Genomic DNA, 21,198 nt, shown 5'->3' with positions numbered 1-21,198 from the left:
TGAGCCTGTGATGAGCCTGTGATGCTCGAGGGGCAGCCAAAGGAAGATGTCCAGGAAAGCTGGGTGTCGGGGGTGGGGTGGGCCAGAGCCATCACATGTCACTGCACAGGTGGAAACACGAGCCATGCGAAAGCTGCCCTGACCAGGAGAAGGTGCAGAGTTGAGGAAAGAAGACTCTACCGGGGAGAGGAGAGGACAAAATGCTGCCCAGAGATTAAGCCGACAAGCACTGGAAAGCGAGTGTTGAATTTCCCACTCATTGCAGTGCCCAGAGAGGATCGACCATGGGACGTGGAGATAAGGGTGTAGATGACTCTAAAAAAGCTTGGTGATGAAATGCAGAAGAGAGAGAAGGCAGTAACTAGAGACAGGAGAGGGATTGAGTCTGTTTAATCACAGAGATGGAGAGCAGGAAAGGCTAAGTTTGTTCACGGAGAACAATATCAAAACCACCACATCTGTAGGATGTTCCCACCATCCCACCCTCCCACCTCTCCTTACTTCCAGGCAGAGGTAACCACTCTCCTGGCTTTGCTTCCTAAAAATGATGTCATACTGCATGTGATCTACTGTCACCTGATTTCCCAGCCCCCTCGACATTATGCTTCTAGCATTCATTGAATGTTCAGCCATGGTCTTTCATCTTCATGGCTATGTAATAGTCCACTGTGTAAATACAGATCATCTTCTAATCGTTCTCCTCTCAGCGATCATTTGGACGTTTTCTGCTTCTTTTATTATTGGAAAAACATTGCTCTGAACTTTTTTCTACCTGTGTCCTGAGACACACATGAAAGACTTTCTCTAGAACAGTAAGTGCTGTCCACAGGCAAAAAATCTGCAGACTGGCACTGGTCCAGACAAGATACGTACAGAAATTGAGAGCAGGCATTTAGAGACTTGGAAAACGATTTGACATTGTCATGACACTCAAACTGTGATCATTTTTCTAGGAATTTATTTTTATTGTATCTTACTGAAGAAGCATTCCAGGATAGACTTTTTGTCAAGTCTTTCACCCTTGAGGGTTTGAGAAGCACAACTAAGTTTCCAGGGCTCATCTGATTGATATACATCTACACTTAACTTCCGTCCTCTCTGTGCTTTTGTTTGCCCAGTTTTCTGTGCTTTTCATCTTTTGTCTTCTTTTAAAATAGTATTTTTGTTAATTTTTTATTATCGTTTTTTCTCCAACTTCTATTTTTGTAACAGCTATCCTTGAGACTTTACTAAGGATATCAAACCATAAATCAAAATTTTGACCCACTTCTAACAATCCAAGAACCTTAGAACACTAATTTCAAGCACTCTGTTCTATTTAACATTATTTCCTTCAGTTTCTAGCTGTCATTTTTTTAAACTCACAATTAAAACTTCATCATCATCATCATTATTTTGGAAAGAAAGTAATTTATATTTGCCTAATATTTACTGATTTCTTTCCTCCTATTACTTCTTGCATTGAGACCTCCCTTCAGAGGTCATTTTCCTTAATTCAGAAGTACATCTTTTGGAGGAGGGTATAGCTCAGTGGTAGAGTACGTGCTTAGCATGCACAAGGTCCTCATTCAACCCCCAGTACCTCCACTTAAAAAAAAAATAAACCTAATTACCCCCTGCCCCCAAAAAGAAGTATCTCTTTTAGAAGTTCCATTAATGAAGGTCTGCTGGAGGTTAGTTGTTTTGTATTATTTTGTCTTTTTCGTTGTTGTTCTCTGTTCTTTGGGGTTTTTGGTTTTTGCTTTGTTTTTCCTGAAATTTTTACTCTCATTCTTGAAATATATTTTTCCTTGGTACACAATTAAGGGTTTTTAAATTTTCCCTCGGCTTTTTGGAGATAATCTTCTATTGGACACTGGCTCCCACTGTTGTTGTGAGAAGTACGCTGTCTGTTCAACTATTGTTTTTGTTTGTTTATTTTTTATTTTTTGTAGATTATCTGTCTTCTCTCTGGCTGCTTTTTAAGATCTTCTCTTTGTCTCTGGTGCCCTAAAGTTTAACTATAATCTATCTAGGTATGCATTTTCTCTTCTGCATTGTTCTTTCTGTATCTGTGAGGCAGGAAGCCCCATAAAAAGACCAGCAGAACCCTTAGGCAGGGCCACTGCTCTCCTCCAAGAACCGTCCGGTTCGCAAAGAGCCTCTAGCTCACTTTTTGTCTCTAAAGAGGCTAACTTACACCTAGAATTCTATTGGTTCCCTGAACTCACTTCTGATTGGTTATTTCCTTCACTCCTGATTGGTTATTACTCTCACTCCTGATTGGTTATTAGTCTCACTTCTGATTGGTCCACTTCCCTAACTTCTGATTGGTCCATTTGTAGTACTTCATTTGCCAGGAGCTCACTCCTGATTGGCCTATTTCTACAAAGCTTGTTCCTAGTTGGTCAACTTCTGTTATACTTTATTTGCATATGATGTTGCAAAGTGTAAAACTGGTAGCTTATAAAAGGCCTGTGTAAAGCTGTGGACAGGTTCCAGAGCTTGAAGTGTTAACTCCTCTGGGCCTGCTGGTGTAATAAACGTGAGTTCTCCAACTCTCTGAGTGCTGCTTGGTCTCTTGCCCAGATCCAGGTTGCTGTCACAACTGAGCAGTAATGCTGAGCTGTAACACGTTTTTCTGCAACATCTGGGGATGCATGTTTTTACATGAGGAACAAAAATTCTCATCCAATCTCTTCAGATGTTACTCCTCTATTGTCTCCTCCTTCCTCCAGGATTCCAGATAGACCTACATTAGGCTTCTTTTTTTAACTTTATTTCACTTTTTCTCTCTGTAATATTTCTGTGTCTTTTCCACTCAGAGGTATTCTAATTTTTTCCAGCTCAGTCTTTCAATTCTTGAATTACCTCCTCAGCCATATATAAGCTGCTATTTGGCCCAGCCATTGAGTTTTAAATTCAAGGAGTACATACTGAACTTCTTAAAGTTCTATCTGGCTCTTTCGAAAATTTGCCTTGTCGAGGAAGGGTGTAGCTCAGTGACAGAGCACATGCCTAGCAGGCATGAGGTCATAGGTTCAATCCCCAGTACCTCCATTAAAATAAACAAACAAACGTAATTATCCTCCCGCAAAAAAACACATACATAAAAATTTGCCTTGTCATTTTGAGTCTCTTGTTGCTTTTTCATTCTTGTGAGTCTACCTTTTATTTCTATATACATTCCACTTATTTTATAATCAACATCTGATAATTTCAGTATCCTATGTCCTTCAGCATCTAAACCTTGCTAGTCTCTGAGTAAAATGCTGATACGTGCACTTGCCTTTAGGGGAGGTCCTCCTACTGAATACCCTTGCTGCTCATAGCTCCAGCCCTAAGTTCATTTCACTTGCTTTTGCGAACAGGTTGATGCTTAAAGATTTATCTTATTTCCTATGAGTTCAGAATTACATTTAAAAGAACATTTCTCTCAAGAGTCCAGTTTTGCAAGACCTGGTCGACCACACTCTTGGAAGCTGACACTAACTTTTCACCCTGGTCTTAGGTTAAAATTTCAAAGATTGATGGGAAATGGGAAAAATGGTTATAACCTGTTTTCAAGGGTCTTGGGAAGAGCAAGCCATCATAATTTGGGCAGGATCTTAGAGAAGCCACACTCTGTATCTGCCAGGTGCAAACAAAACCATTTCTGGGCTGGAGTTGGGTCACACTGGCCCTTGAGAGTCAACTGTAGGCACCCCCTCCGAACTCTGAATTCAGGGGCAACATGATGGTAGCTTGAAATTGGCAAATGCTAGAAATTAGGGTTATGTTTTGTTTTGAGACCTGGTTGTTACACATTTACCAGTATACCACTGGGCAAAACCCTCTACGGTCTGGCCCCACCCATCAGTATGCCACTCACACAGCCAGCCTGTGTGAACCCTTTGCTCCATCTACAGGGGACAGTGAGTTTTCTCTCAATAAATGCACTCATTCTGGCCCGACATCGGTGCTAGGGTACCTCTGAACTCAGGATGTGCACCTCCTCTATCCTAGCTCCTCCCTGCCCTGCTGACACTTCTCCCGCCAGCACTTTGTCCCTCACCACTCAAAGCCATGACTGATTCCATTGAGTTTGCAAGAGTGGATATCTTGTCGGAACAGTCTTTCAGAGCTGTCTGTATCACTTGCTTTACAATTAACCACATCCTGTCCTGTGACACCTCTTCCATTACTTCCCCGAATTTCTAGTTGAATCATTCATTATTATTCAACACTTCATATGAACTTAACTAGATAAACATACATATTTTTATAACATATGTGAATGGTGAGCAGCAACTGCTATCTTGGACAAAGTTTGAGACCAGATATCTGTACCCCAGGTTCAAGTTGACTCTGCCACCAACTCACTGTGTGACTTTGAGTGTCATTCTGAGTGTGTCCCCTGACCATCCTTGTGTCCCCAGGACTTAATATCTGTTATACAGTAGATGGAGAATAACCATTGGTGGACCGTAACTAAAAACCTCTGGCTCTCCAATTCCACATTTGTTAAACTAGACCAGATGCTCTGAAAAGATCCTTCCAGCACTCCGATTTGATGGTTTGACCCATGTTTCCACAACTAAATCCTAAGCTCCTTGGGGGCAAGGTCTTTTTAAAGAGACAACCCCATGTAATGGAAAGAGCACACGCTGTTGGATGTATCTGTATTTTGAATCTCTGCTTTACCACCTACTGGCTGTTTCGCCTTAAACAAGGCACCTGATGGAGAAAATATTTTAAATCTGCTTTGTGAGATTGTATGAGGATTGGCTGAGACAATGCCTATAGAGTACCAGGCAGAATGCCTGGTACACAGCAAGGTTCTCCTGCCGGAGGGGTCAGTGGGGCCCTCCCAGAGCTGGCCCCACTTCCTGCTCTTAGATGAGCTGACTGTGAAGATTTAAAATTACATCACCCTTTGGATTCCCACAAACTCAACCTTTTCTTCCGGGACCCGCACCCAGAGGCCAGCAAGACATTTCCTTCCCCACCCATTAGGTTCCCAAGGGGTCTCCAAGGCAGCATCTCTTAGCCCAGAGGCCACAGCCCCAGATACAGAATTTGCTCCTGGGATTTCTCCACCTTTTGATCCCTGGTTCTCAGCTGGGAAAGAAATAGGCTTAAAACTCACCAACAAATTCTGGCGTCCCAAAAATGTTCTTAAATTCAACTCCATCTTCTATTTCGTGAGCCAGGCCAAAGTCAATCAGCTTGATGTGTGGAATGGGAATATTCTTGTCCAACAACATAATGTTTTCTGGCTGGAGAGTAAAAAAAGAAAGGAAGGGAAAGGGATAAAAAAAAAGATGGTAATTAAAGCCCTGTTTTGTGTTTTCACTTTGGGGTTGGGGTGGGGTTGGGTGTTCTTTTTTAGGAGACCAAAACAGCATAAACCCTTTCTTGTTTTTGTGTCCTCAATCTTCTGTGAACTCAAAAACAGCCACAGCGCTGAGGGCAAGGCCTGGGTTTTACCAACCCTGCTGCTGACGGCAGAACCAAAGACTCCAGCTTTAATCCTGCTTCTGTCTCTGAATGGCAGATCCCTTGAATGCAGTGCCTCTGTTTCCCCATCTGTCAAATGGGGCCAGGGAGATACTTGCAGCGTTTCCTTTAAACAAAACCACCGCCTCTGTGTGTGTGTGTGCTGGGGGAGGGGCACTGCAACTCAGCCCTGCTTTGCACTTGGCTTATTGACCTTCATCTTCCTGACCACCTCCTTCCCTGAACCGGCCAGCTTCCTGTTGACAACACTCCCCTCTTCTAGACTAACAGTGTGGCTCCTACTTCTCTATCTGCTTAACTAATTTTGGCCCTCAGTGGGACACAGGAAAAAAAGCACCTGATTTCCGGGGAAAACACCAGTCTCCCAGGCTATTTCCAGCCCAGCAAACAGCTGTCAGATCTGACATAACAATAAGGGTCTATGGGGGTGACAGTGAGAATCCCAGTGGGGCTAGAACAGGACCCTGAGCCTACCCTTCTCACTCCCACCTCACCACTCAACACACAGTGGGTAAGCAGGTCCCTCTGACTCATCTTTCCTCCCGTCCCCACCAGGACTATCTTAGACACAACTCACGATGGACTGCCTTGAAAACATACATCCACACAAAAACTGGTACACAAATGTTCATGGCAGCATATTCAGAATAGTCCCAAAGCGGAAGCAACACAAATGGCCATCAACTGATGAGCAGATAAACAAAATGTGGTACATCCATACAGCAGGATGCTATTCAGCCATAGGAAGGAAGGCAAAGAAGAAAATGGAAAGGGATGACGTACTGATACTGACTACAGCATGGATGGACCTTGAAAACATCATGGTGAGCAGAAGGTCAGTCACCAAAGACTGCAGATTATACAATTCCATTGATGTAAGACATCAGAATAGGCAAATGCCGAAACAGAGAAGAGATGAGTCATTGCCTCGCACTAGGGGAAAGGGGAGTGACTGCTAATGGGTACTGGGTTTCTTTTTAGGATGATGAAAATTTTCTAAAATTGACTGTGGTGTTAGTTGTACAATTTTGTAAACTGTGTGCTTTGAATGGGTGAATTGTAGGCTATATGGTATATTTTAATAAAGTGGTTTTAAATAGATAGCTAAATAAACAAATAAATGTTTAAGAAAATTGAATGTCCCTGTTCCTCAAAGTACTGAAGAATTTCCCAGCTTGCACCTTGGCTCTCATCATCTGCTCTACCTAGAAAGCCTTCTGCTCAATCTCCATCTCAAGGCTACCTTTCCAGCCTCACTGCCCATCACTTGCCTGCACCCGTCCTCTATTCCCCCAGGGTGGGCATAACCAGGCCCAGAGCGACGGCTCTCTTCCATCCTTATTCTGGCTCTTCCTCTTGCCTAGAATGCCTTTTCTACTCTTCTCCACACTTTTAGAGCCTATCCTCCATCTCTACCTCCTTGTATCCTCTTACTTTTCAGTGAAAAAGCCCCTGACTTCCTGCTCTAACACCCTCAGCGCTGACCATGTTTACGAGGGAGTGGCCCTAGTTGCAGGCTGTCTCTCGGATTGTGATGCAGCTTTCCTGGGTGGTAAAATTTGAATCAGTTTTAAAGTGCCTGGCATCCCCTATGGTGTCGTGCATCTTGCATGTTTCATAAAAATTTGCTGTTGTGAACTGAAAGAATTGGGAGCCAGCAGTCCTTCCCTTTCTGCACCGTGAACGCCGTCCACCACCACTAGGGGCGCCCGAGCGCACACCTCCCAGCAGGGCTGCTATAGGGCTGGGTCAGGAGGGAATGGGGACTTAGCGAGGGTCCCAGGCGCAGTCTGAGGGCAGCAAAGAAATAGTTCCCCCAAGGGTTTGGTCTAAGCTTCTTTGCTTCCCCCTCGTCCCATCAAAATAAGGTGTAGGGTGGTGGAAAAGAGCTCTATTTTGATGAATAGATTTCCTAGCTCATAGCATATTAGCAGTTCAGAAATGACAGCTTGAAAGGAAGGAGACAGAAAAATCTATGAAGAGCATTCACTGTTGAGACTAGTTAGTGCAGGGACAGCCAGCCCAGCTTAGAGGACAGCACTATGTTACATCAGCTTCTGATAACTGTCTATTACTGTGACTCTGTGTCGTCAAGAAAAGGTGAAATTACATATATGCATATGTGATACATGTCTGGAAAATTTCACCTTAGAATGACTAAAATTGTGTTTAAAGCTTTGGTATTAAAGGAGGTGACATCAGTTTGCTCAAGTATTATTTAATCACATTGAATACCTTTTCCAATGGTGACTACATGAGTTATTTTCATACTGTATTAAAATCTGTGTAGAGTTCTAGACTTGTTAAAAAATTTTTTTAAAACCTTGGGTATTGGGAAATTCCAATTTCAGCTCCACCACCACGGCTGTGTGAGCTTAAGCAGGCTACTTCCTCTCTCTGGGTCTCAGTCCCCTGGATGACATGCAAAGCCCCTTCAAGCTCTAGGCTCTGTCACTGCAAAGTGGCACAACTTCCCGAGCTGGCTGGGCCAATTCCCACTCGCCTGGGCCCCAAGGCAGGACCTGCACAGGCTCAGGTCTCCTGGCTGCAGGTCAGGAAGGAAGAACAGACTGCCGACCCGGACTGCCCTCTCGGGGTGGTACGAGCCCAGCCACGCTCCCTCACTCCTGTCATCCTCCTCCAGCTTTATTTACTTCACCCACACACCTGACGTCACCTCCGAAGCACAGCTGGAGGAGGGATCGCATTCCTGTAGGTGCTGCCACTGCCCAGCCCGGGGCCCATGGAGCAGCTGCTAGGAGGGGAAACTGCCCCCACCTGCTAAAACAAAGCCACCTAGCTCAGCCCACCAGGCAGGCAGCTGTGGGAGAGGCCAACATGCCCTTTAGCAGCCCAGTGGCCCTGGCCAGAGGTGCCTGCTGTGGTGCCAACCGGAAGTGGATCCTCCAGGCAAGACCCAGGTTGGGTGATCCCTCCTGGCCCGGTACAGCACATCTGAGTCCCCGCAGGACGAAGGCAGCGTCGGGGGGAACTATGCAGTAAGGTGCCAAAGACCAGAGCTTATAGTCAGACAGATCTGGGCTCAGATTCCACCTCTACCTCTCACAGTGAAACCTGGGCAAAGGCCCTGGACCTCTCAGAGCCTTGGTTTCCCATCTGTAAAATGGGAATACCTACCAAGGTACACAGAGCTCTGAGGATTGAGAGAGATAGTCCACATAAGGAGCAGTGCCCAGCGAAATTTCAGAGCAGGGTGGCTATGTGTGTTCTCTCCGTTCTGAGATGCAGCACTGACAACAGTCATGGGAACTTGATTGAATCCCTGCTGGATCTGAAGAACATGCCCTTCACAGACCCACCCACCTCCACTCATCTTCTGCTTCCCTCCCCACACGCAGTTTCACCCCCAGATTCTCAATGTTGGGGCTGCAAGGGACCTCAGAGACCATTTAGTCCCTTCGTGTTGCAGAGCTGCCCAGAGAGGTCAAGAAACTGCCAAGGTCACCGAGCAAAGAGCAGAGCCCAAGTCTGCTGACTCCCGGCCCAGTGCCTTTCCCAGCTGCCCGCACAGCCTGCCCATCACCGTCACCGGGTGAGGCTGCTCAGTTCAGCAGGGCACCAGCCCAGCCAGGTCTGCACTACAGGGACAAGGAAGCTGCCTAGGAACGTTCACTGGAAATGTCAAGCACAGCCCCGGGTTATCCAGGAAGTGCTTGGCAACCTGAGAAAGCAAGGGTGCTGGCTGCTGGGCCTCTGCTGGCAGGTTTCCACGGTGCTACAGTAAACCCTCCCCTGGCACACTGTAGATGGGACCACAGGTAGCCCATTCCCACCTCTAGAGACCCCTTTATCTGGTATTCAAGGCCATCCCACCTCTGCTACATCCCAGGTGAGCTCCTCACCCCGCCCCAGCCTGCAGTTCCCTCTGCTGGAATACTTTCCTGACAAGCTCCTTTCCCCCCCTTACCACCCAGCTCCGACACTTCCCCACTAGAACATATTCTGTGACTCTCTCTCCCAACACACACAGTTAGATGTTTCCACCCAAGGGCCTGCATGCTACATGCACATGCCTCTGTCAGAGACCAACTGCATTAAAATCACTCCCTTACACATCCTCTCCCCACTATCCCCATAAGGGAAGACGGGGCTTTGCCTCCCTCTTCCATCCCTAGCACCTAAGAGTGGCTGCACTGTGGTAGGTGCTCAGGAATGGTTTCCTGGATAAATGAATGAATGAACCAACACAGTCACATGCACATCTCTGGCACAACCTGCTTTTAGGGAACCAACATAGATAATGACTAAGTGCCTTAGAACCTGGATTAGAACCCCAGTTTTCCCACTTACAAGCCGTGTGACACTGGCAAGTGACTTAACATCTCTCAGCCTCGGGCTTCTCACTTACCAATTAGGAATAACAATAAAACCTACCTGAAGAGGGTCACTAAGAGGCTCAAACAAGACATACCAAGTGGCCTGTAGCTGTTACCATCATCTCTGTGCTGGTTTCCTTGATCACGCCTCTCCTTCCCAGAATGAAGGTTTTTATCAGTTCAGTTTTACTGAACTCTTACCTACCCTTCCAGGCGCAGCCAAAATTCTATCTCCTCCAGGAAGCAACCTCTGAATACCCAGCCCAGCCCTCCTTCCTTTTCCCAGCTCCACACCCGTGCAGCCATCTTCACCTCAGCACCGAACACTGCTAAGAGCTCTGTGCGCTGGTCTTGCCTCCCCTGCTAGAGTGCACTCTTGCTGAGGGCAGGGCCTGCTCCTCCTGCTCTTCCTGTGTTCCCAAAAGCACCCAGTCCGAGGTTTCACGCATAGCAAGACCTACAGTACTTAGTCTACAAAGTGTTCATGCCCATCTTATTTGATGCTCACTCTCTGAGGCAGCTACTGTCATCACCCCAAGTTGTGTTTTGGGGGCCCCATCTGAGCTAGTTACCCACTGTAATCCCCTGTGGACGGTGTTAAAAACACATGCTACTTCAGCGGAGGTCAGGCCTGGGCAGGGGTCCAGAGTGGAGGGCTATGGGCAGCTGGCAGTAGCAAGGGGCCTCTGAGCACCTAACAGTGATGGGAGAGGGAATAAGGGCAAAAGAGGAGGAAGGCACTGCATTTTTGTCTTAGTTTGTTCGTCTGTAAAATACAGATCATGATATTTACTCCAACCTACATCAACCTCACACAGTGTCTGGCCACCCCGGAATCTGCCCAGCCTGCTGGCTGGAGAGCACCACCTTATCCATTCCCCCTTGGGCTGTTTCCATGCCCATCTCCCTTTCTGAATCCTTTTGGAGAAAAAGGAATCGGGAGAATGTGGCCTCATAGGGAGGCTCATTAAAATTCACAGGCAGCAAGGAGTCTTAGAGTTGGTAGGGTCCTTGCAGAAACACTGATCTCTCCCTGGTCCCTCACTCCACTCCTGTGTGAGGAAGTGGGGGGGGCAATGCTATCTCCATTTTCAAGGCAAGGATAGGTCAGAGCCACGGCCTCCCCAACATCACCCAGCAGAGGCAAGACTCAAATGCAAGCTCGAACCACCATTCTCTCCTCTTTCCACTTCCCATGTGGCCTCCTACTGTATCTTGTAAGAATCAGCTGGTTGGTTTAATGCTCCCCATTTCAAAGCTCCTATATTTCAACTCTTTTAATAACGGCTCTCCAGAGTTTAATTTTTGTCACAGTCTGTTTCTTCCCTCAACCATTTTGGAGGTGTGTCCTCACTTCACCTCTCCTCGAGTGACCGTAGGGTGGCCCAACAGTAGTAGCACACCCTCCCAGGGCTCCGGGCTCCCAGTCTGACCCATGTGGCTGAGATGAAGAGCCCGAGGGGCACACGCTGAGGCTGGGGCGCAGGCTACACTTTGGGTGTGAGGTACAGGAAACAAGATCTACCCTCAGAACACATCGCGAGGGTAAGGGAATCAGGAACAACTTGTATAAAAGTCTCAAGAGCAAAGTAAATCACTACAGAGTACATGTTAGACTGTACAGTGAAAACAGCAGGAGAGAAAATTGCACACGTAGTATAGTTAGAAATACCTTAAAAAACACACACACACACACACACACAACCTGTTCATAAAAAGCTAAAGAAAATACACCAAATGTTAATAATGGTTGTTTTGCAGTAGAAAGTCTATGGGTAACTTCTGTGTATGTTTCTGTATTTTCTAGGAGTTATTTCTTTTCATAATTGCATAAACGACCGTCAACTTTCTTTAAGCAATGTTTATGAGGAAGCTTCGTTTCATCTCTTTCCCACGTTCTTTTTTTTCTCTTAATTTAATGTTTAATTTACATAGATCTACTGCATTCTATATGATTACAAATAAGCAATGTACTGCTTTTTTTTAATATTTTTTTACTTTTTTTATTGAGTAATAGTCATTTTACAATGTTGTGTCAAATTCTAGTGTAGAGCACAATTTTTCAGTTATACATGAACAATATATATATTCATCGTTACTTTTTTTTTCGCTGAGCTACCACAAGATCTTGTATATATTTCCCTGTGCTATACAGTATAATCTTGTTTATCTATTCTTTCCCGCATTCTAATCATTACCACCAACTGGCCTGCTCTCTCCCATCCATTCTCTGTCCCTGCCAGAGAATTTTCTTTCTAAATCAGAAATAGAATAATGTTTCTTCACCAGTTAAAGGTCTTCCATAAATTAGTGTCAATTTTCTTAAGTGTGATAATGGTGCTGTGGGTTGGTAGGAGGCTGACCTTACTCTTAGGGGATGCATACTGAAGTATTTAGAGTGAAGGGTCAGGATGTTACAGTTTTCTTTCAAATTACACTATAATTTTTAAAAATTACGTATATTTTAATATTTATTTTTAAATTTTTATTTAAATATATTTTTACTTAAAAATATTTTTTATTTTAAATATATTTTTAATTAAAAATCACATATATTTATACATATATACCTGTGTATTTATATATACATATATGTGTGTATATAGATATATAAAATGCTATCTACATAAATGTAATTTTTTTTCTTTTTTAAAGAGAGAAGGAGGTAAAGCAAACATGGCCAAATGTTGAATCTAGAGGGAGGATATAATGGTGTCCATTGTTTTCTTGTTCCAATTTCTTTAAATGTTTTGAAATGTTTTCGTAAGAAATTTTTAGGGGAAAAAGTCTTCCATGGCTGTGACTGCCTGTACAAACTTCTCAGTCTGCCTTGAACCTTTATAATCTCACTCTAACCTATCCTGACAGTCAGATCTGTCAAGTCTCACTTCTATTTCATGCTCCAAGGTTTTAGAACAGAAATCAGCTCACTCTCATAAGTTCTGCTTTCGAACGCATGCACATTTTATAGTACTTAATAGAACACAAATTAACTTTTTAAGTATGAGAAATAACTTAGTAGAAAGAAAAAAAATGTGCCCAGATGGGAAATTAACTACAAAGGATAAATTTACGGCACAGTACAGACCTTTGGATTAACTGTGTATAAAAGGCATGACCCAAGGAGGTAGGAAACCTGCACTGTTAGACTCTGGTGAAATAAAAGCTGGTGACACTCAGTTTTGCTTAGTGTCTCCTCACTGGCTAAGTTCAAGTGCCACCCCTGTCATTTAATACCTGCGTGGTCTTGGACAAGTTACTTAACCACTCTGAATCTCAATTGCCTTATGTGTAAAAAAAAGTGACAGTATCTTATACCTCAGTGGGTGGCCGTGAGGATCAAATGAAAGGACAGATGTGTAAGCACGTTGTATTCTAGAAAATACCACGGACATTTAAAGTGTCATTAGTATCATCCTTATGAAAGCTTGATGAGCAGACCCCATCACATCATGACCATAAGAACAGCTCAAACGATGATCAGGGCATAGAGGAATTTGGATCTTTGGAGTATCCTGCTCAGAAATTCACTCCTCTTAACACTGTTTATATAAATCCAAAACCCCATCACAGTTCTGGCTTCCTGGCTCGCATACAATTTCATTCAGTTCTCACAGTATATTCCTTCTGCTTAAAATATCAAGCAGACCTGAGGACTACCTTCCTTTTCTGACATCTCAAGTTGGATTTGGGGAACAGTGGGGGAGACACACCCATACTCAGAGGGGAAACTCCCAAATCCAAAATAAACACAAAACCACAAAGCCTTTATTTGTGTTGAGGTCACATACATGGGTGAGGTTCCTGGGTGGTGCTGAGCCCCATTTCCTGGTATCCGTCCTCCAGAAGGCCTGGCAGAAGGCACACGGGGTGCAGCCCAGCACTGAGGGGCCGTCAGCCCCCATGTCACTCCCATTTATGGAAATACGGAGCAACAGCATCTGCCTGTACCACCCCACCTCCCCGCACCAGTGGGCCTGTCTGTGGGGAATTTACGACACACACGGGATGGTATTCATTCTGCTGGGGCAGAGCGCTTGTCCCCTGGAAGTGAGCGTTTCTTGGTGACAGTCATGGTTAGCTTTTATTTCAGATGGCCTCACTACCTGTCTCACTGTGGCCATTGCCCAGGAGATGGTGGGCCCTTGGAAGGCAGGTACTATGTCACACTGTTGTTTGTCAGTCTACCCCATGATACAACAGTCCCTCAATAAATGCCATATAACTGAATTGAAGTCTGCCTGCAACCTCTTTTGCCTTTTCCACATGACATGAAAGGGACTTTGCCATCCATGTGTGCATTTGTCTTCCTAAGGCATGCATTCATTCATTCATTCATTCACTCACTCACTATTGCGTAACTCAGGTGTCAGGCACTGGCTAGATACAAGGGCAGAAAGTAATGCACGGTGATAAATGCTCTCAGCAGAAGTCTGCACAAAGGGCAAGAGAAGCGAGGAGCAGATTCGTTTTCAGCTATGCTTTGAAAGGTGGCAGGCATGGGAAGGGCTTCCCAAGGAAATGGCATTTCTGCTGGGCCTGGAGGATGAACAGGAAGCCCATGGGCAAAGAAAAGGAAGACTAGTAGCTTCTTGGATGCGAACGGCATGAACAGAGGAGGAGAAGGGCCAGGACACGTATCTTTCGTCTTGTTGTGTGGGGCTAGTGTTTGGCAGAGAGGAAAGGTGGATGAGGCCAGATTCGGGGCTCAGGCAGTGTAGGAAAAGAGCTGAACACCATGCTGAGAATGGGTTCATTTATCCTATGGGTGACAAGGATCCATCACAGATTTTTGAGCAAACAGCATGCTATGATTTGTTTTTACCAAGACTGTTTGCTGTACATTAATTTGTCCGCTCATCTGCTCTCTGCTCCCGGGCTGGGAGCATGTCGTAGGCAGGGACAGAGCCTCACTACTCATCACTAGCACAATGGCTGACATAGGAGAGGTCAGTCATGGTCCCAAGGCAGGCCAGAGGGCTGACGCTCCTCCATCACCTGCTCCTCCCAGCAGGAAGGTGAGGGTGGGGAACAGGTCACGAGCAGGGCCGTGGAGATAACGTGGTGGCTGTGTTCATGGGGCAGCCAAGCTAGCCTGACTCACTTGGCAAGGAGTCACAGAACACAAGGGGAGAAGAAAGCGGAGGCCCCTCGTGGAGAAGGGAAATCAGAAAGAGAAACGTATCGGTATAAAATGACTTTCATATGGTGGGAAACAACATGGAACCTAAGAAGGCCCCTCTAAGCTACCAGCTGGACCTTCTGCCTGATCCCCTCCAGCTGGCAGGAAGTTCCAGCCGGGGGAACACGTACCCACACGCTGGCTCCAGGAAGTGTCTAGCCAATCATGAGGTAATCCCTCTGAGCTCCAGCGACTCGGCACTCCCCGAACTTGCCCAGCTGGGCCTGGGCCAAGAGACCCATCAGTCGGGGAGTCGGAAGGCTGAGTCCACACCACTCTGAGGATACGAGGCCGGGTGAGGGTTAGCTGCGTCCCCACCCTACACGCACCCAGGGGAAACCCAGACTGTCTCCTGGTTGTGGAAATATCCAGACTGAGCCCAGGAGCCAGACAAGATCCCCCACCAGCAGCCCACATAGCAACCCATCTCAGCTCTCTGCTGGGCAACTTAGAACTGTGCACTAGCAGCCTTTGTTTTCCTCGTCCACCGGGCCCAAAACACCGTGCAACAAGAGTTGTGTTTTCTCTTCCTCCTCCTCCTCTCCCCTAAGAGGAGCTGTGTTCCCCTTTTCTCTGGGAGGGGAAATGACACTACCGGCTGCCAGCACATAGCACTTATGCGGTACCCAGCACTTCACGCTGCTTCTCTCTCATTCTCACAACTCAGACAAGTATTATTATCATTACTGAAGCTGAAAAACTGAGGTTCAGCTGCTTCCTGGTATACGGTAGAGTGAGGGTCTAACCCCGAGCTGGCTCACTTGGAGCCGGCACCCCCCCGCCGCAGCCTGCTGCCACAGAAGCACGAACTGTAGTCATCAGGGCCTGGGGGACTCCACACTGCTGCCTCCACCAGCTCCATGAGAGAAAAGACAAAGGAGCCCAGTCTGAGGCTGGCATCCTGGACCAGCAAAGATACAGGAAAGAAGCTAACTGTCCATAGCATTACCAGGAAGGAGACACAGGAGCAATCCAGGTAGCCCATTCCCTGCTTGGTGTATTACCACCCTGCGGTCCAAAGGTCTGCCCAGGCCACAGCCTCCTTGGAGACCCCAACTTTTACCCCGTGACACCCGAGTGAGACTCTGCAAGACGTCTTCTATTGGAGGAATTCAAAATACTGTGACAACTGGCCTAAGGAGGGGACATTCACAGCAGGTCACCCTGCATGGCAGAGTAAGAGCTGGGATGGGATCTACATGCAGGATGTGAGCCCCCGCACTGGTGTAGCCCTGAGACCACGGGCACACCAGACCCTCTCTGGGCCAGTCTCACAAGCCAGAGCTTGGGTGTCATCCTGGACTTTCCCCTTCCCCTCATCTCCCACATCTAATCAGGTGCCTAATCAATCCTCAGATCAACATCTGTGAAAGGTCTTGAATCGATCCCCTCCTCAAATTAGGTTGGCACTTACCACGTCCCACCCAGATTACTGCCCCAGTCTACCCATCCTTCTGAATCACACATCTGCCAGCCTCACCTCCCTGCTCATCTGGCTCCAGTATCCCTCAGGGTAAAGTTCAAGCTCCTTGCCTAAACTCCCACACCCTGTGTCTTCCTCCTGCTCCCCTCCTGCTGTTCCACACATTCACGTTTTGCCTGTACTTCCCTGAATGCATTGTGCTATTTCAGGACCGTGCACCTGCCGGCTTCTCTTCCTTAGAAGGTCCTTTCCCTTGGATAACCCCTGGCAGTCCTTCAGAACTCAACTCAAATACCACCTCTTCCAGGAAGCCCTCTCGAATACCCCGTCTGACATAGATGCCTTCTCCTTTAAGTCTCCCAGCTCCCACGTACTTGCAGTCTATCATAGCACTTAGAGTTGTTGATCGTTCTTTTCTGTCTCCTGTAGGAGTTCCCAGAAAAGAGGAACTAAGTTCCCACAGCGCCTCAGTTGATTCTGCACCTGTAGCAACACCCAGGCATCCAGCACCATGCTTGAAACACAACAGGAATTTCTGGATAGAAAAATGAGTGGGTCTCCTCCCCAGTAAACAGGTCCCTCTGACCACAGGTGGGAGGACCTTCATGCCTTGGGTGTGTGCAAAGGCTCAACAGCCCACGCAAGTGAGCTCAGTGAGGACAGGAACTGACCTTTCTACTTTGACCACACTTGTGATCTGTGAAGTCCTGTGTGGTCACAGTGAACTTTCTCGACCCTGAATACCAGTCACCACAAAAGATCACTGGCCCTGGGAAGCAGTTTCATGGCCACAGTGTGGGGCAGGGTTGGGAGCACAGCCAGTGGTCACCGAGCTCTCAGATTTACAACCTCTGGTCAAGGGATGCTGGACGCTGGGCTGGGCCCAGGGAGCCAGCCGCCCTCAGCAGTATTCGTCTGCTCTGCCCACCCAGGAGTTAGCTCTTGGTTACTGAAAAGTTCAGTCTTGTGAAATGGGTTTGGTTTCAAGTTTCCGTCATTGGTCAACTTTTTAAAAAATTACACCCCATCTGCTCTCTGAAAGAGATAAGGTGTCTGTGGTCTGAGTCAGACGCTTCTTGCAGTCAGTCCCTCTAAGAAGAAAACCTGATATGTGAACTGAAATTGAGGAGGGGGACACTTCCAGTGGCATCATTTCTTTCCCAGGAGCTGAGAGTTTTCAACTGTAAGACGAGGGAGGAAGGCCAAGTGGGCGCCGACCTCTCCTGGCCGTGACCGTGGGAGAGACTGGGCCCATTCTTCCTAGACTGACCCTTTCCCCCTCTCCCCCTCACTGACCTTGAGATCAAAGTGAGCAATTTTCTTGGCATGAAGGTAGTTCACCCCGTCCAGGATCTGCTTAATGAAGCGAGTGGCCTCCTCCTCACTCAGTGACTCCTTCTGGGCCAGGAAATCGAAGAGCTCTCCTCCAGACACTCTGCAAGACACCAGCAGGGAGGGCCCAGGCCCAGTCAGCCCGGTGCGTCACGTGCAGCTCTGACCCCGTCCCCAGGCACCCTGTATGGCAGAATCCCCTCGCCCACCCATCTCTGGGGCTCTGTCCAGCCAGCAGAGGGACTGACTTTGCTTGTTTGCTGTGTTCTTCCCGCTGGATCACAAGGGCAGGAACCACCCTTAGGGTGTTACCAGAAGGCCTCTGCTCACCTCTGCTCTGGTTACCCTGGGTGCTACCACTTCCCCCGAACGACTGAGGTGCCAGAGGACAGAAATGAGTGCTGTGGGATGACAGAGAGGGACATATGCCAGGCCAGAAACTGGACACCTAGGTTGCAGTCCAGCCCTGCCACGGGCCTTGGACAACTCACTCCCCCGCTCCCTCCAAGCAGGCCTCAGTTTCCTCACCTGCAAAAGGAGCAAACTGCTCCAGATGGCCCCCAAAGCCCCTTTCTATGATTTTATAAAAGATGGCCTCTTTTAAGGCTCAAGAGAACGTAGGCATGTCCCTCACTTAAACATCAAGACTCATTAATTACCGTCATGGCTAAAAACTCTAAAACACTGATTTTTCCCTCACACTCCACATTCTAGTACCTGATGGTTGAAGTGACAGGAATAAAGAGACCCAAAGAGCGAAAAGAATCTCCCCTGTAAAGTTTTATCTGAATTAAGGATTTAGGGTTGCCAGATAAAATGGGAGATTTGTTTATTTGCTGTATCTGACAACCCTACCGGGTTTGTCTGGCCTCTGACCGATGCTAGGGTATCCAGCCAGCAGGTGCTTCTCTGGACCTGGGACAGAGCCCAGGGTCACCCCAGGGAAAGATGTCAGGAAGGCATCTGGGCCAGAGGGTCCAAGAACTCAAGATCACCTGGAAAACTTATTTATTTTTAATTTTTTTAAATACAGGTACTGGGGTTGAACCCAGGACCTCATGCCTGCTAAGCATGCACTCTACCACTGAGCTATACCTTCCCCCTGAGAACTTGTTCAAAATGCAGATTTCCAGGTGTCACCACAGATCCTACCAAATTAGATTCTCCAGCAGTAAGACCTCAGAATCTGTATTTTTAATAATAACAGCAACAAAACAATGGTAATTAATATTCACTGAATCCTGACTTTGTGCATAATGTGTACTTTAGGCACATTATCTCATTTAATCATCACAATACCCTATGGGCTGAGTACCATTATTTTCCTCCTTCACGGTTAAAGAGGCAGAGGCTCAGAGAGGTTAAGCCTCTTGCTCAAGGTCAAGCAGCTAGTAAGTGATACTATTAGAATTCAAGCCCAGGCCGAATGACTCCCAATCACAGAGCATCCTCAGATGATTTTCGTAAGGCCAGAATGGTTCTGTCCCAGTTTGGGGAATCATTCACTCCCTGTCACCTACTCCATCCTAAATAAAGAGCCTCAAAATTTTCTTTCCTCCTTTTTTTACAAATGTCCCAAAGCATACACGGACCCACTAATCAACCTTAGCATCATGAAAAACAGAACAACCGGACATGGTGTGATACAACAGGAAGCACACACAGCAACAGCTACAAAGTATCACAACATAAAAAAAACTGAACCTCAGTCTGCTTAAGCCTCTTGTTCAGTGCTATCATGCAGAACCTCCTGCAGTGATGGAAGTGTTCTCCGCAGACGCTGTCCAACACAGCGGCCGCTAGTCACAGGTGGCCACTGAGCATTTGAAATATGGCCAGGGCAGCTGAGGAACTGCATTTTAAACTTTATCTCAATTTAATTCAAAAACTGAAATGTTGTGAAATATTTTCCTCTAAACACAACTTTATATTTTGGCAGGATTGCACTCTAACCATTGCATTGCAAATGAACTGAGATGTGCTGTAAGTGTAAGATACCCTCACTGGCTTTTGAAGATACAGTATGAGGAAGAGAATGTAAACTATCTCATTAACGAGTTTTATACTGATCACACGTTAAAATGATAATAATTTGTACATATTGGGTTAAGTAGAAGATGTCATTAAAATTAATGCACCTAGTTCTTTTCATTTCTTATTCAATGTGGGTACTAAAAACTCTAAAATTGCATATGTGGTTTGTATTATATTTCTACTAAACATCACCAATAGTAAGGGTATCTTTTTTAAAACAATTTTTGTAAGTATAGTTGATTTATGTTTCAGGTATATAGTAAAGTGATTCAGTTTTGTATATATACGTATACATGTGTATGTATTCTGAAAAAGAATACATATTTTTTCAGATTCTTTTCCATTATAGGTTGTTACAACATATTGAATATAGCTCCCTGTGCTATGCAGTAGGTTCTAGTTGTTTATCTCTTTTATATATAGTAGTGCATTTCTGTTAAACCCAAACTCCTAACTGATCTGCCCGGCTGCTTTCCCCTTCGGTAACCGTAAGTTTGTGTTCTATGTCTGTGAGTCTATTTCTGTTTTGTAAATAAGTTCATCTGCATCATTTTTTAAGATTCCACATGTAAGTGATACCATATGAAGGGTATCTTGTTTAGGTCTAGTTTCCAGGAAATACAGGACATGGAGGAACGAGTTAAATAACACCATGAGGAAAGAAGAAGCCAAATCCAGACTGTGAGACAATCAACAGGACAAATGACCTAGTTCTCCCAGCAAATCAATGACATCAAAAAAAAAAAAAAAAAAAAGGAAGGAGAGCTGCTATAGAATAGACACCAGAGACAAAAGAACCAGATGCAGCCTGGGCCCTCATTCCGATGCTAATTCAAATAAAATAACCGTAAAAAGGCATCTTTGGGTCCATCAGGAATATCACTATGACCCATGTAGATAGCCCCGGTGGTCCAGGTATCCTGGCAGGATAATCTGTCAGGTGTGATAAATACACGGTGGCCATATTTAAAGAACCGTCACCAGTGAGAGACGCATACTAAAGTGTTTAAACATGAAGTGACATGATGTCTGAGATTTGCTTTTTTTTAAACATTTTTTATTGATTTATAATCATTTTACAATGTTGTGTCAAATTCCAGTGTTCAGCACAATTTTTCAGTTATACATGAACATACATACATTCATTGTCACATTTTTTTCTCTGTGAGCTACCACAAGATCTTGTGTATATTTCCCTGTGCTTTACAGTATAATCTTGTTTACCTATTCTACAATTTTGAAATCCCAGTCTCTCCCTTCCCACCCTCCACCCCCTTGGCAACCACAAGTTTGTATTCTATGTCTATGAGTCTATTTCTGTTTTGTATTTATGATTTGTTTCTGGTTTTTTTTTTTGATTCCACATATGAGTGATCTCATATGGTATTTTTCTTTCTCTTTCTGGCTTACTT

The 21,198-nt window shown here is 45.7% G+C and overlaps 1 protein-coding gene across 2 annotated transcripts in view; it reads right to left on the bottom strand.

Annotated features, from left to right (window-relative positions):
* The window catches only part of LOC102541641 (death-associated protein kinase 2), a 106,566-nt gene that overhangs the window by 18,915 nt on the left and 66,453 nt on the right, over positions 1 to 21,198 (bottom strand). For both annotated transcript variants that reach the window (XM_072962268.1, XM_072962269.1), the window contains exons 4-5: positions 17,717 to 17,855; positions 5,108 to 5,237 (exon numbers count right to left, since the gene is read on the bottom strand). In XM_072962268.1, coding sequence (XP_072818369.1) covers positions 5,108 to 5,237; positions 17,717 to 17,855 — 269 coding nt within the window. The remainder of the gene's footprint in view (positions 1 to 5,107; positions 5,238 to 17,716; positions 17,856 to 21,198) is intronic.

The sequence above is a fragment of the Vicugna pacos genome, chromosome 6 (assembly GCF_048564905.1).
Source record: "Vicugna pacos chromosome 6, VicPac4, whole genome shotgun sequence".
In the NCBI taxonomy this organism is placed as follows: domain Eukaryota; kingdom Metazoa; phylum Chordata; class Mammalia; order Artiodactyla; family Camelidae; genus Vicugna; species Vicugna pacos.
Note: the sequence above shows the minus strand (reverse complement) of the source record. Positions and strands in the feature narration are given on the sequence as shown.